The 16,528-nt window shown below is 40.1% G+C and overlaps 2 protein-coding genes across 2 annotated transcripts in view; both read left to right on the top strand.

The window, feature by feature from the left end:
* The window catches only part of CPE (carboxypeptidase E), a 114,888-nt gene that overhangs the window by 74,714 nt on the left and 23,646 nt on the right, over positions 1-16,528 (top strand). The window contains exons 2-3 of the mRNA XM_055086006.1: positions 6,359-6,555; positions 8,286-8,453. Coding sequence (XP_054941981.1) covers positions 6,359-6,555; positions 8,286-8,453 — 365 coding nt within the window. The remainder of the gene's footprint in view (positions 1-6,358; positions 6,556-8,285; positions 8,454-16,528) is intronic.
* On the top strand, positions 4,225-4,887 carry LOC102973571 (ubiquitin-conjugating enzyme E2 K-like). Its single transcript, XM_055086007.1, is given in 3 exon segments — positions 4,225-4,509; positions 4,512-4,725; positions 4,727-4,887. Coding segments are annotated over 3 exon segments (588 nt in total). The 5' UTR covers positions 4,225-4,241; the 3' UTR covers positions 4,833-4,887.

The raw sequence follows: 16,528 nt of genomic DNA, 5'->3' as shown, positions 1-16,528 counted from the left end.
AGCCTATTGAGTATGGATTCTGCTTCAGAGTCTCTCTGGTCACCTTGAGACCATTAATTCTCCCATTTGGGGGCTTTGCCAGTCTGCTGTCAGCTGCAGACTTGCCTCAAATGCTGAGCCTAAGGGTGTGGGGTTCTGGGGTGTTAAATACTTACGTTTTATTTTTAAAGCAATAGAAATTTCTTCCTGCCTTCCTGCCTTCCTTCCTCCCTTCCTCCCTTCCTCCCTTCCTCCCTTCCTCCCTTCCTCCCTTCTTACCGCTCCCCATCTCCATCCTTACTGATTTAGTTATTTCAAATCACATCAATACACAACTGGGGCAAATTAAGAGTTACAACAAGTATGGAATTTAAAATTATTTGCTTGCTCCAAGTGGGGATTTATTATTTCTGACTTCAATAAAAGTTTGGATCTTATGTTAGAAAAATCTTATAAGTTATTCTTATCTTGTTCTGATGAAAATACAGATCCACTCAGGTACATTAATTGTTCTACGACACAGATGAGGAAGATAGAAACGCAGCCCAGCCAGGCTGAATGTGGTTTGTGAGTTGATTGTCTTTTAATGCTAGCTTGATTGATGACTGTGTGCCTTGTGAAGTGACTGGAAAACTGATAGTTACACAGAACTGTGGAAAAATTGGTGCAACAGGGAAACTGTACTTCCTGAGCCAATGTGATACAGGCTGTGCAAGTGTGATTCCTCAGGAACAGGGTAACTACTTCGTAAAAGGATAGTGAGGAAAGTAAGATGAAGGTAAAAACAACTGTCCCCCAGTGTACTGGGAAGAGTGCCTGCTGCCTTTTCCTTCCGTTGCCAGGAGAGAGATGAGCCAGTGCCTGGGTACACGTGCGTCACCAGTTATAAACACAAGGATGACGTCTCGGTTAAACCTGGCATCTGGTCCACGCAGACACTTAAACAGGAATGCATATGTCATCCTGCTGTAAACTCCATCTTTATAGCCACAGAAAAGAAAATTAAGTGCTGAGGAAAAGCTGTCACCACTTTGTTAAACAAATTGACAGCGAGAGGCTTATTCCAAAATCTTCCATTTTATCTCTATTTCTGGATTAAAGATTATGAAGGCAAAGTCTTTTCAGAACCCTTTGTTTAGACCTTACAACAAAAATAGCCTTAGGGAACTGCTTGCCTGGAGAGCTTTATGGTTCTCTGTGACCATGGAGAGTAATCTTGGGAAATCAGCTATCCACAACACTGCTGCCTTCCTCCCCAAAGAAGAATTTCCGTTCCTGTCTGAGAATGCGGGATGGGGCAACAAGCATTGAGGACTCTGGGCGCAGCCTCCCTGACACTGCCTCAGGCCCCCTTCAGTTATTCAGTTATTCCCTTCACTGTTCCAGAAAGGAACATCTCAAGGGTAAGCTCTACTCTCAGCCATGCTGCTGGGAGCATGGGATTTAGAAAAAGACCATTCCTCTATTCATTTAGTCATGAATTTATTTAACTGATATATCTGTGCTCTCACTGCATAGATGCCAGGCACGGGTGATACACATGTGAGCTGACATAGACACCATCCCACTACATACAGTGTGGGATGGGGATTAAACACATAATCACACTGATTAATGTACATTTTCCAACTGAGGTATTAAAAATAACAAAGGAACTAGACGTGGATGAAAGATACTCTAAGGAAACCATAGTTATCCATGATCAGAGGGATGAGAGGGCAAAACGTATGTGAGGAGTAGACAGCATCACAGAAGAGCCCTGTGCTGAAGGAGGTGTGGCTGGAAGACGGGAGAGGAGATGGTGCCTCAGGAGATGAGAGGTCCTCAGGCCAGGCCCCTTGGGGGTTAGAGATCCTATTGTTCTTGTGAAAGTAAGGTTCTTGTCTCCTCACAGAAAGAATTCAGAAAGGAGACAGGGAGGTTAAGAAAGTAAAGTGAGAATTTATTTAAGCAAGAATACGCTCTCAGAGGGAGAGTGGGCAGACAGGTGAGGAGCTGCCCTGGGTTTCTTTGGCAAGCCAGTTATGAGGGCCATACAAATGAAGGGGTGGAATTTCACTGGGGAAGGAGAGGTTTGGGAGTCGTATTCCCTGATTTTCATCCCAGCTCCACCTTCCCGAGGGGAGGAGGGATTTCTGTCCTTATTGAGCTTTGACTGGAAGTGTCATAGCTTTGGTGCCTGATGGGAATTTCTTATCTGCAAGGCTAATTTTATTGTAATGAGAGCATAATGAGCACCAGGTTACATTCACACACTGGAGATTCCTGCCTTTTCCCACCTTTCTTTGTCTGTCTCCAGGACACTTATCACCCCAAAATGTGTGGTTTCCTTTCAGTCTGGAAGTTCCTGCTTTTCTTTACCTGCCCATGAACCCCCACTGTTTACAAGAGGCATGGTTTCCTGCCACCTGGCCCCTGCCCCCCTTTCTCTGCTCACACCTAGCTACCTGCCTGCTCTAACACTATGGAGAACTTTGGTGTTTATGGTGAAGGCCACTGGGAAGTTAGCTGATGGATTTTCAGGTAGAGGGAACTGGATGAGGACTGTATTTTGAAAAGATAGCTCTGGCTTTGGGAGGAAAAAGGGCCAGAGAGAGGCCAGAGAGGTGGTGGTAACATCTCATTTTGGAGCCTTGAAGCTGGTTGGTTGTGGATCCAAAATTCCTGCATGGTTGCCTCTCCTAAACACTGTTCGCATGTCAGTGCCCTCTTCCAGACCCTGTGTTCCTTGAGTTCAGGAATGCTGCTTTACTTGCTTTCGGGGTCCCTGTAGTGTCTGGCACTGGGCTTTGCATACATTCAACAAAGGCTGTATTTAAACTCTGGCTCTTCCCCAACTCACAAGACATGTCAGTCGCCTTAAAAGATCACAGCCCTTCTGTATTCTGGTGACAGTATTATCTAGCAATCTAATTTGTTCCTTAAGACAGAGGAAGTGTATAAAAATACACTTTTCTTTTGCTAACTCATATATGCCTTGCACTTTATTTCATACGTTAATATCTTCTATAAAATGACCTTTAGAGTCTGTCTTTATGTCAACCTAAAGCATTGCTAGTGTCATGACTACCTCCTTACAAATATAGACATATTGGGGAGATTGGTTCCTGAGACTTCCTACAGAGCAGGAAGCAAAACCACATTGGAAATTTTCTGACTCTGGAAACATAAATAAATAAAGCAGTGATATGGAGTGGTGTGGCCTGTGGCGGACTGGAAAAAGCACGCTCTATCCCAAGCATTCAAATTCAAACACAAGATAGGCTCTGATAGCCAAACACAACACTGGGATGCTAAGTTTAGCTAAGTGACTGTGAGTTTGCCATTCCTCCTTCAAGTGATTAAATAATTTTAGTTTTTAATCCAGAGGAATAATAGAAAATTTCAATGTGCTCACGTACTCATTATGAGTTGTGGGCCAAGCTCTTCTGAGTGACCAAAGCTCCAAAGTTGTGTTGGGGTAAAGCAGCAGGACCAGAAAGCCTCCAACACTGCAATCTTCTCTAATAACTTTGGGAGGCAGGCTTCTGAGAACCCCCTGGCTTCCTGGTCTCTTGTTCTCTTCCGTAGTGGACTGGTGCAGTGTCCCCTGTGCCTCAGTCCCACTAACACACACACTGAGGGGGTGAGTTTGACAGAAAGGAGGAAGATTATTATGACTTGAAATCAGAAGCAGAGAAAACATCTCTTCCCACATGCATACCTTGGGCGCGTGTCCCTGGAGGTGGTTTAAGTGAGGCTTTCTTTCCCTCCAAGTGAAAAATGAGGGACATATAAATACAGCCCTGACCCTGCTCCCACCTGATCCTTAGATTAACTTCAGCTCAGGCTGAGAGGTCACACATGACATGGTTTCTGCAGCTGGCGGTCACTCAAATCACACATCCAGGAATCTCATGCAAAGAATATTTAGATAACAAATTTCTAAGAGAAGGATAATTCCGACTTCTTTTTTTTAACCAGGGGTGGGCAGTCCTAGTGATTTTGTAGATGGGAGGATCTTGTTCACTGCCGAAATTGGGCCTTTTGGATGGATGAAGCAGAAAGGAGCAGAACAATAGGATTAATTAAGATTATTTTGGATTTTGGTGGCCGGGCGCAGAGGTGATTGCACACTCAGGAGAGCGCGGTGGCAGGGGTGGTATTGGCAGCGTTCGTGTGCTCGGGAGTGAATCGCTGAGGGGAGGAGGCGGTGGAAGAAGAGGTGGCAGTGGTCGTAGCGGTGCGGAGGAGGCGGGCACGAATCAGCTGCGGGCGGAGACATGGCCAACATCGCGGTGCAGCGAATCAAGCCGGAGTTCAAGGAGGTGCTGGAGAGCGAGGAGACAAGCAAAAATCAAATTAAAGTAGGTCTTGTAGGTGAGAATTTTACAGAACTAATAGGAGAAATAGCAGGACCTCCAGACACACCATATGAAGGAGGAAGATATCAACTAGAGATTAAAATACCAGAAACATATCCATTTAATCCCCCTAAGGTCCGGTTTATCACTAAAATATGGCATCCTAATATTAGTTCCGTCACAGGGGCTATTTGGATATCCTGAAAGATCAATGGGCAGCAGCAATGCCTCTCCGCATGGTATTATTGTCATTGCAAGCACTACTGGCAGCTGCAGAACCAGATGATCCACAAGATGCAGTAGTAGCAAATCAGTGCAAACAAAATCCCGAAATGTTCAAACAGACAGCTCGACTTTGGGCACATGTGTATGCTGGAGCACCAGTTTCTAGTCCAGAATACACTAGAAAACCTGTGTGCTATGGGCTTTGATAGGAATGCAGTAATAGTGGACTTGTCTTCAAAATCTTGGGATGTAGAGACTGTAACAGAATTGCTTCTGAGTAACTGAGACATAGAGCTGCTGATATAGTCAAGCTTGCCCCTTCCTGAGGAGCATCAACATCTGCTATTTTTAGGATTCTGCGTAGATTTCTTTTCGACTGGCATTCTTGCCTGATGATGTTATCTAGGCACCATTGGAGACAAAAAAATCTCTGCTCTGTAAATAAAGCTAATTAAACGTCTCTGTAAATTAAAAAAAAAAAAAAGATTATTTTGCTGCCATGCTCTGCAATTTTATTACTCCTCCTAAAATGCAATGGAATAGGCAGCATGATTTATGTTTGAATTCTGGGGCCTTCAGCAAAATTTATCCTCTTTGGCTGCATTTCTACAATAATGATAATAAAACTGTCTTCTGTATTTTAGTGGGCTGTTATAAAGAGAAAACTACATTATGTATGGTAAAGCACCTTACAATGACAAGACAATGTGATGTAATAATAATAATAATAATATAAAAAAAAAGAGCAAACACATAGCACTTGTTTTTCGCCAGGCACTGTTCTAAGCACTGACACTCATTATTTAACTTTGTAATAACCTTATGAGGTAGAATCTAGGATCTCATTTATAAATGGGGGGAAACAGAGCCACAGAGAGCTGAAGTAACTACTTGAGACCAGCCAGTAAGAATTGGTGCCAGGATTTGAAACCACCCAGTCTGGCTCTAGAAGTTAATGCTTTTAGTCACTATGGTTTAAAAAAGAATTTAAAAAAAGTAGATTTTTTAACTAAATGAGAAGACCAGCATTTGAATCCTGGGTTCATTGGCTGTGTAACTGAAGTCAGGCCTCTCAAGCAGTCTGAACTTTAGTTTGCTCACCTTACAGTAGAGATGGGTAATAATACCTATTTTTAGCTGTTTGGTGGGGACTAAATAAGAAAACCTGAAAGTTCACTGTTTAATGGTAGGATGCACACGATGTACTATTATTAGTTATTGGGGGGGGTGTATATATGTCTGCTCGGGCTGCCATAACAAAATACCACAACAGACACTTATTTTCTCATAGTTCTGGAAGCTGGAAGTCCAAGGTCAAGGCACCTGCAGTGTTAGTTTCTGATGAGGCCTCTCTTCCTGACTTGCAGGCGGCTGCCTGCCTGAGGTGTCCTCATAATGGCCTTTTATTCATGCATGTGGAGAGAGAGAGAATCTTTGGTCTCTTCCTCTCCTTATAAGGACAACAATCCTTCTGGATTATGACCTCATTTAACCTTAATTACCTCCTTAAAGGTCTTATCTCCAAATACAGTCACATTGGAACTTAGGGCTTCAACCTATGATTTTGGGGGGCAGAGTTCATTGCATAACAAGTGGGAAGCTGGGGAGAGAGAACTAGAAGGACAGAAGGGGCATTTGGAGTATTTTATTTTTAGGGCAGGTTTCTTAGGCGTCAACTGTGGAGGGCAAAGAAGTTATCAGCTGTGTGTAATAAATTAGTAACTATACAATATTTTTTACACTATATGTCATTTGCCCTCTCTTTGGTGCAATTGAAAAAGTCTCCATACTATCTATTTTTGCGCTTTTAGGTGAACCTGAATTTAAATACATTGGGAATATGCATGGCAATGAGGCTGTTGGACGGGAACTGCTGGTTTTCCTGGCCCAGTACCTGTGCAATGAATACCAAAAGGGGAATGAGACAATCGTCCAGCTGATCCACAACACCCGGATCCACATCATGCCCTCCCTCAACCCTGATGGCTTTGAGAAGGCAGCATCTCAGGTGGGTGTGGGCCAGCTCACAACAGGGCATGCTTGCTTTTTAAAAAATGGTTTGTACATATCTGCTCATATATGAGGAATATACGCTCACATGAAGCTTACAGATAGTGCAGGGGCGGATATAAGTGATATGGTGTTTAATTTGCTGGTAAGGAAAAAGTGCAGAAGGTAAGGGATGGTAGGTGAGGGTTTCTTCAGCAGAGATTGTGAATGAGAAATTTTGTTAGTCAATATTAAATTAATGTTTTGTTTTTGTTGTTAAATGAATCATATTTATTCATTCATGTGTGTGACTAGGTGAATTTCTTCCTAAAAATCTAGAAGTTTGAAAACTATCTACTGCCATGTATTGAAGAGTGAGGCCATTGCTGTCTTGCATGAGGCGATATCATAGCGCCCTCTACTGAAATCAAGGAATGAGGATTTTTGGCCAATGTTTCACTGTTTAATCCTTATCTATATGTGATGTGTAAAGTAAAAAACAAAAAACAAACAAATAAAAACAAAACCCTCCTACCTACAAATCAAAATTAATTTAATACATTTTAACTGTTAGAGAAGCTGGGAAGTAATTATGTTTTCACAGTTAAGTGTGCTCCCTTTTTGTTTAGACAGGGGTGGAGGACATTTTATTTTCTACAGTTTGAAATAATTTTCTTATTTTACGGGAACATATTAAAGCATACTTTTAGTATGTTAATCTATAGTTAAGAAGTTGTTTTATACCTTAAAAATAAAAGATCAAGTGACCTGATAATTTGACCTTGTAAGAAACCCAGACAGTGAATTTCTGTAAGTATAAATATTGATATAATTTCTAAAGTTATGAGAGAAAAATTCTAGTAACATAGAGAATTAAATTATTTACTATTTTAAGGTGATATTCAGAACTGTAAGACAGTATAGACAAAAAACTGTCATTGCTCTTTTGTCTTATAGGTTTTGATTCCCCACAGTCTAAGGTATTTGAGTTTACGTGACTTTAAGAATATGGGCATTATCTGTATATAAGAGATCTAGTATAATTTAATAGTAAAACAAGAAAATCTACATTATGGAGTATAACTGAATATTCTGGAAATTTATTCAATTTCCAGATTTTATCATTAGTGAAATGAAAGGTTTAAAATTGAACAGAAATTTTTCAACTTACAAAGTTGAAGCAAAAGTTCTAGAGCTCATATTTTTTCATGAAGATGGTAAGAGAGAGGTATATTACTAATATGTAAACAATTCATGTTAAACTCATTTTAAGCACCTAACCTTTAGTAGTTTATTCTTTTGAATATTTAAAAGTAGTTGCTGTGGTTTTCAGAGGCAGTGAATATTTTACTTATTTTTATTTATTTATTTTTATTTTATTTATTTATTTTACTCTGTACTTAAACCAAGTACAGAGTGGCATGCTGTGAGACATGCCATCTACTACTAGCTAACACACATGGACATTTTTTGCAGTTTGATGTTGAATATCTTTTAAATAAAATTTTTACTGAAATTTAAAATATTGTTCATTGAGAATATTTTCAAAATATCCATAATATATACCTTAAACCTGATACTTTCATGTGTATATCAGTAAGATAGTGAAAATGCCATTGTAGGAGGATATTGGTGAAATGAATAATCTTAATAAATTATTTTAAAAACCATTAATGAAGACCTTAAATAGATGGTAACAATAATAATAAATAACTGATGATTTTCCTCTAATTTTTTTTTTTTTTCCAGCCTGGTGAGCTGAAGGACTGGTTCGTGGGTCGAAGCAATGCCCAGGGAATAGATCTGAACCGGAACTTTCCTGACCTGGACAGAATTGTTTATGTTAATGAGAAAGAAGGTGGTCCAAATAATCATCTGTTGAAAAATCTGAAGAAAATTGTGGATCAAAACACAAAGGTAGAGAACATGTATGGTTTTCCTGGGTTCTGCCCTGCAGCCTAAGGAAAGATGTCTATTATCTTCATCACAATGAAGGACGCAGGAGTGTTGTGAAAGCTTGTATGGGATAGTTCACTATGGCTGTGAAGGTCAAGGCTGGGACGCCTGGGGCCTGGAAACTAGTCCTGCCCCTAGAAGTGGTCAGGGGTTTAGGGAGTGGGAGGTAAGGACAGGGGCAGGAGGGAGAACCCAGCTGTCTAGAAAGTCTTTTTGGCCTGTTCAGAGGCCCTTTATCAGCACATCTGATTAGCAACTCCTACAGCATTCCACAGTTGTTGACCTTTTTCTTATTTTCCAGAACTTTCTCCTCTTCTGCCTTGCACAACTGCACTTTCTCCTACCTCTTCTAGTACCTTTCAAACCACTACTCAGTTTCTTTCCCTGATTCTTCTGCCTTGGCCTAAATGCTGGCCTTCAGGGTCCCATCTGCTGCCCTTCTGTCTCTCCTTGGGTTTCCATCCTCTCCTGGACCTTCAGTGTTGTCCATTATACACATTCTCCCAGATCTCTTTTGCTTGCTTACTGAGTCCCTTTGTCTGGTGACACCTGGGGCCTCAAGCTCAGCATGACCAGAAATAAATCATTCCCTAAGAAAACACTATTCTCTCATTTACTTGATCATCAAAGCCTTGATTTTTCCGTCTCTGTCACCACTCACCACCCATGTAACCAGATCTTGGCGATTTGGCCTCCTGACACCCTTCAGCCTCTCCTTCCTCTGCCAACTCAGGCCCTGTGGTTTGCTCTGACGAGGAAGGGAGCCCCCATTCCTGTTTTGGGTTCAGCCTCTCCCAGCTCCATTTCAGTCTTCTCAAATTCCTCCAGAGTGATCTTCATACACAAATTATTGTTCTATTGCTGAAAAACCCTAACCTTGCTGGGTCTCCACCGCCCAGAGGATAAAGGAAAAGCCTCAAAATGTCAGAATAGTGTGATGGTTTAGTGTGGAGGCTCTGGAAGCTGCCACCTTGCTTCAAATTCTGGTTCCGTCCTTGCTGTATGAGTTTTGCAAAGTTCTGTAACCACTGTGTGCTTCCTCCCCTTCATCTGAAGTGTGGACGTGACTATAGCATCCAGCCATAGTGAGGTTGAGGATTGGATGAGCCAGTACATGTGAAGTGCTGGAGGCCAGGACCTGGAATTGTTAGTGCTGTGTCAGCATCATTGCTCAGTGCTCTGTTCCGGACCACAAGGTCAGATGGACGCATACACCCACTAAACACTGGGTTTGAAGCTTATACCGTTTGAACGCTATTTTCAGTTCCACAGAGGGGAGGCGAGCCCATCACGGAGGAACGGCAAGGACTGCTGGGGGCAGCCCCCACTGCGTCTTGTGTCTTTCCAGGCAATTCAACTCTGGCTTATCAGCTTCTTCTAGTATCTTTCCTAAGTGAGAGCTTGGAAAAGATGGTGTCTCCATTTTATTACAGCTCCAGGGCCATTCAAGTTTCCCTTGGCCCCTGGCAGCTGCCAGCTCAGCCACTCTTTAATCTGGCTTTGATATGCCATGTACTCCCTAAGCATAGTGTCTTCTACTAACTTTATGTTCACAGTGCTCTTCCCTTTCCTTCCATGTCACCTCCTCTGTGAAGCCTTCCTCTTCTCCTCCAGACAGATCCTGTTGAGCCTGCCTTTATGTTCTTTATATTTATTTCCAGTCTGGTGCTTATAGTTATATAGAACTTTATAGATGTTATATTATTATTTGTTTACACAGCTGTTTTTCTTTGTGATTCTAGATTTCAGTCCCTTGATTACAGGAATTAGAATTCCTATTTGAGTCTGACTCATAGTAGGCTTGAAGCCTGTTATGAATGAATGCAATCCAGCCTGGCAAGCAGATCGCAACACCAGCTGCTGGAGTTCCAGACATGCACTCAGCACGTGGCTGGGACACTGGGTAGAGGATCCAGGAGAGAGGGAGTCTCAGCCTGTTGGTCTAAAATTCTTCAAATTCTCCTGCCTGTATTTAGAGTTCATCCCAGAAACCTGGGCTGAGCCTCCAAGTGGGGACTGGTCTGTGAAAAGCGCTGCCAGGGGCTGAGGATTTTGGCAGAACTTAATAAGTGACTCACTTAAACACTCCTGTTTCTTTCTTTCTTTTTTTTTTTTTTTTTAAATTAATTAATTAATTAATTTATTTTTGGCTGTGTTGGGTCTTCGTTTCTGTGCGAGGGCTTTCTCTAGTTGGGGCGAGCGAGGGCCATTCTTCATCGCAGTGCGCGGGCCTCTGACTGTCGAGTGCCGGAGCACAGGTTCCAGAAGCGCAGGCTCAGTAGTTGTGGCTCACGGGCCTAGTTGCTCCGCGGCATGTGGGATCTTCCCAGACCAGGGCTCGAACCCATGTCCCCTGCATCGGCAGGCAGATTCTCAACCACTGTACCACCAGGGAAGCCCCAACACTCCTGTTTCTGAGTCACAGATTTGAAGTTTCTCAGCCCCTAAACCATCTTTCCCTGGAGAAGGGAGAGCTGGAAAAGCAAAGGGCAGGGGTAATTAGAGGGGAAAAGAGGGTAGTCTTGTGTGATGACCTATGAGGCCTAAGACAGAAATGAAAAACTGTTCTGGAAGCCCAGTGTGGATATCAGCCCAAACTTTTCCCCTTGCCCATGCTGTCTGTTAAAACTAAGAAATGAGAGAAAGAATTCCTGTCACCTATCATAGAAGAATTGTGAAATAAACTCATGTTGACAGGTTATGAGATTAGCAGCCTTCATGTAAGTGCCTTCACTTTCAGCCAGCACTGCCTTCCTCTTCCTCAGTGGGACTTGTATAATATTTATATTAGATGTTTTCATATTTCTAGTTTAAGCAATACTTTTTTAAAAAGATGCTTGTTCAAGGCACTTTAAAAAAATTAGAGCTTTTATTTTAAAAAGTCTCAATGCCAATACTTTTTCCGGGTAAAGGTAAAATAAAGAAAAATGCATAAAAATTAAATTTTAGTCTCCTTTCTGGAACAGAAGCAAGATTTGTTTACATTTTACTAAATCTTCAGTAAACCTGCTTAAATCACGGGATGATATTGCCCATGTCTGGTTCATCTCCTTTTTCCATCTTTGTCAATTAGACAGAGACAGTGTTTGGACCCAGCCCAGTACAAGATACATAGTAGGCATTTCATTAATGTTATTACACATCACCCCTTTCTCACTTCCCCTTCTTGGCCTTGTAGTGGTGTGTGTGTATGTAGGGGTGTGTGTGTGTGTGTGTGTGTGTGTGTGTATGTGTGTATGTATATATTTACTGAGATATAATTAATGTATAACTATTTAATTTGAGGTGTACAATATAATGATTTGATATTTTATATATTGTGAAATGATCACCATAATAAGTCTAGTTAACATCCATCACCATACACAGTTACACATTTTTTTTCTTGCAGGGAGAACTTTTAAGGTCTTCTCTTTTAGCAACTTTCAAATATATAGTACGGTATTATTAACTATCTTCTCCATGCTGTACATGACATGCCTAGGACTTATTTATTGTTTAACTGGAAGTCTGTACTTTTGACTCCCTTCAGCTATTTCATCCACCCCCAGCCTCCTGCCTCTGGCACCACCAATCTGTTCCCTGTTTCCTTAGAGTGGTTTTAAAATCTCTATGGTTGTAGGAATCAGGGGTTAAATATACAGATTCCTTATTTACAACAGCCAAGATATGGAAGCAACCTAAGTGTCCATCAACAGAGGAATGGATAAAGAAGATGTGGTACATATATACAGTGGAATATTACTCAGCCATAAAAGGGAATGAAATTTTGCTATTTGCAACAACATGGATAGACTTGGAGGGCATTAGGCTAAGTCAGACAAAAGAAAGATAAATACTGTATGATATCACTTATAGGTGAAATCTAAAAAAAGAACAGCGTTGTGAATATAACAAAAAAGAAGCAGACTCACAGATATAGAGAACAAACTGCTGGTTACAGGGAAGGGGGAGGGGCAAGATAAGGGTCGTGGATTAAGAGGTACAAACTACTATGTATAAATAAGTAAACTACAAGGATATATTGTACAGCACAGGCAATATAGCCAATATTTTATAATAACTACAAGTGGAGTATAACCTTTAAAAATTGTGAATCACTATGTTGTACACTGAAACTTACATAATATTGCATATCAACTATACATCAATTTTAAAAACTGTAGATTCCTGTGATTGCTGAATCAAGAAGTCTGGGGTGTATATGCTGTGGGAATGAGTGATAGAGAGGAATTTACACTTTTACCAAGTCCTCCAGAGGCTCTCCTTGCTCTTCCGAACCTCTCTGAATACAAGGTCTCTCCTCCCCTCCCCCCCGGAGTTCTTCCTTCTAAGTCATTTCTCATCTGCTCTCAAGCTCTTCAGCCTAGTCACTTCCACCATTATCTGGGCTCGGTAAATGAGCCTTCGCTTGGACTGCATGGAAACAGAGTGATTAAATCAAATAATTATATTAAATACTTGTCTTTAATGGCTAGAGTGGTGAAGAAAATGGAATAAATATAGTTTTGATATATTTTAAGAGCCAAAGCCATCTACTTACAGAGCATAACATTTGAGCTATATTTATAGTCTTTAAATGGAAGTTTTAAAGATAGGTCATAATTGGCTCTGGATTCTGTTAAGGGCTCCATCTAAGAGGTGCTCCAAAGTCTTCTCTGTGGATTAGTTAAATATGTGATTACAGTACCCAGGAGATTTCAGCATTTAGTCAGCCTAAAAGACTCTATTAATAGTCAAAGAGAAATGGAGTTCAACTTATCAAATTGTGGAGTTTGCTTGCTTGCTTTTGAACATCTAGTAACATGAATATTAGCGATAGTGTATGTATAGGAACTAACAATAGGCTAAACCTAATAGCCACATACGACTTTGTGTATTCAGGACTGTATCTTTTTTTTTCTTTTTCTCTTTTAAGAAAGCAGCTTTGTTGAGATACGATTTACATACCATAGAACTCACCCATGTGAAGTGTACAATTCAGCGGTTTTTAGTACATTCACAGGTAATGAGCAACCAATACGACACAGTTTCAGAATATTTTTATCATCTCAGAAAGAAACCCCATACCCTTTAGCTATCACCCCACTATCCCTCCACCCCCACTCCAGCGTTAAACCACTAATCTGCTTTCTGTTTCTGTGGATTTCCTTGTTCTGGCCACTTCATATGAGTGGAATCGTATAATATGTGGTCTTTTGTGCCTGGCTTGTTTCACTGAGCATGTTTTCAAGGATCATTTATGCTGTAGCGTGTGTCAGTGTTTCATTTCAGGACTGTATCTTTAAATTTGTTTCAAAAACCATTTTCTTTAAAAACTTTTTTATTAAAAAATTAATACTGGGCTTCCCTGGTGGCGCAGTGGTTGAGAGTCCGCCTGCCGATGCAGAGGACATGGGTTCGTGCCCTGGTCCAGGAAGATCCCACATGCCGCGGAGCGGCTGGGCCCATGAGCCACGGCCGCTGAGCCTGCGCGTCCGGAGCCTGTGCTCCGGAATGGGAGAGGCCACAGCAGTGAGAGGCCCGCGTACCGCAAAAAAAAAAAAAAAAAAAAAAAAAAAATTAATATTTTATTATAAACAAAAAGATAAAGCAAATATAAATAAGCAGAAAAATAACCCATTACCCAGCATTCTTAAAGGACCACCATTCACATTTTGTTATGTGTCCTTCAAAATTATTTCTTACACATGAATCAACATATAAATATAAGGAAACATGCCATTTTGAACCCTTTCAGGTGAATAATAAATATAAGAGTACAGTCTGCCGCAGAATGGCGTTGCCTCCTGAGCTCACACTCAAACCTGTCCTTCGCTTCAGGGAGTATTTGCTTGCTTCCCTATCCAAATCTACCTTATTTTTCCCCCGAGACATTGTGAAGTTCCACCTCCTTCCCGAAATCCTCAGTGATTCTCCAAACCACAGAGATTTCTGTCTCGTCTGAACTCAGTGACGTATTTGTCAGAGCCAATCACTGGGTTTTGAATAAATAGGGAAAGTGGGGCAGATGTACAAACAAGAGTACTGACAAGAAATTCAGCAGTAAAAGAAAAACTTATGAACAGAATATTATAGAAGAATGTGTGATTAACCCATATCATATAATATGCCATTCTTGAGCAATCGAGCCTAATAAACCATAAATTCGTTGCAAAAAACATAAACGTTATAGATTTTTTGATTAAATTGTCCTATATTAGTTATTTTAAAGTTGATTTAAAGTAAAATTTAAACTGGATTTGATTTAAATTAATTTAAACTTTAGAAACAAATTTATGTGTGTATAAGAATTTAGTTTATGATAAGGGAGTGTTTCAGATTATTATGGAAAGAATAGATTATTCAATAAATGGAATTGAGACAAATCCATCTCACAAATATTAGCATAGATCAAAATAAAATCTAGATGTATTATGACTTAAATATAAAAAGTATGAACCTAGTAAAAGAAAACTTTGGTAAATTTGTCATTTTTGGAGTGGGATAGAACTTTCTAAATCCCAGTATAGAAAACTGGCATATGGTGGCCACTTAATAGTTATTGAATAAAGGAATGAAATATAAAAGCAAAGGACAAGACCATAAAAAAAGATCAGTAGATTTGACAACATAAATATCTTAATGTTGTATATTTTAATTATTATTATTCTTTAATTTGAAAGGCAAATAAGAAACTTGGAAAATATCTATAATATGTAGTAGATAGAGGGTTAATATTTTTAATAAATAAACTTTTGCAAATTAATAAGAAAATATACATTTCAATAGAAAAATCAGTTAAACCATGTATAAACATGTCACCAAAGAATAAACCTAAATGGTCACTAAACATATAAAAAACTGCTCTAGTTTTATTAATCAAAGAATGAAAATTTAAAAAATTCTATTTGTCATGCATCAAAGTGACAGACTTAAAAAACACATATCCCATGTTTGTAAGAGTAATTACAAATGACAGGTTTATTATACTGTTGCTGGGTATATTGTTGTATCTTTCAGGGGTGCAGTCTGGAATACATTTAAAAATTTTTTCTAAATGTGCTTAGTTTTTGGTCAATTCTTTCCATTTCTAGGGAAATTTCCCTTAAAAAAATATGGATCTGCACAAAGAGTGCAGCTACAAGTGTGTTCACAGCATTTTTTTTCATAGTAAACAAGTCAATACCCAGTAATTGGCGATCCACCCCTCACAGCTTTATTGAAGTATAATTGACACATAAAAATTGTATAGATTTAAGATGTACAATGTGATGATTTGGTATACGTATATGCTGTGAAATGGTCACCACAATCAAGCTAATTAACACATCCATCACCTCACATAGTTATCTTTGTTTTTTTTTCTTTTGTGGTGAGAACTCTTGTGACCTACTCTCTTAGCAAATTTCAAGTACACAATACAGTATTATTAAGTCATCTGGGGATACATTAGATTCCCAGAGCTAATTCATTCTGTAACTGAAAGTTTGTACCCTTTGACCAACATCTTCCTATTTCCTCCTCCTCTTCTACCAAGTGGAGATCCCTAGTGCTCATGTGGTAGCTCTGAGCCAGACTGCTGGGTTTGAGTCCAGTCCTATCACTCCCAACGAGGTGGCCTCATGCTATTCCCCGACTTCTCTGTGTCTCACTTTACGCATCAGTAAAATGGGGGTATGTGCAGTCCCTATCTCATCGGGTGGATGTGAAAATTCAGTGTGTCACACAGAAAGTGTTTAATAAGTATTAGCTGTTATTCCATGTTTAAGAATATGTCCATACATTGGATACTACTCAGCCATTAAAATAATAATTCAGGATATTCAGTGACACGAAAAAGTGTTATCTGTTGAACAAAATAGGTGGCATACAAAATGGTATATAAATGTTATTAATTTCCTTTGTGTTTATCTCCTCTACATTTTTTACAATGAATTTTTTTTTTTTTTTTTTTGTGGTACGCGGGCTTCTCACTGTTGTGGCCTCTCCCGTTGCGGAGCACAGACTCCGGACGCGCAGGCTCAGCGGCCATGGCTCACGGGCCCAGCCGCTCC

Source organism: Physeter macrocephalus, chromosome 7 (genome assembly GCF_002837175.3).
Source record: "Physeter macrocephalus isolate SW-GA chromosome 7, ASM283717v5, whole genome shotgun sequence".
NCBI lineage: Eukaryota > Metazoa > Chordata > Mammalia > Artiodactyla > Physeteridae > Physeter > Physeter macrocephalus.
Note: the sequence above shows the minus strand (reverse complement) of the source record. Positions and strands in the feature narration are given on the sequence as shown.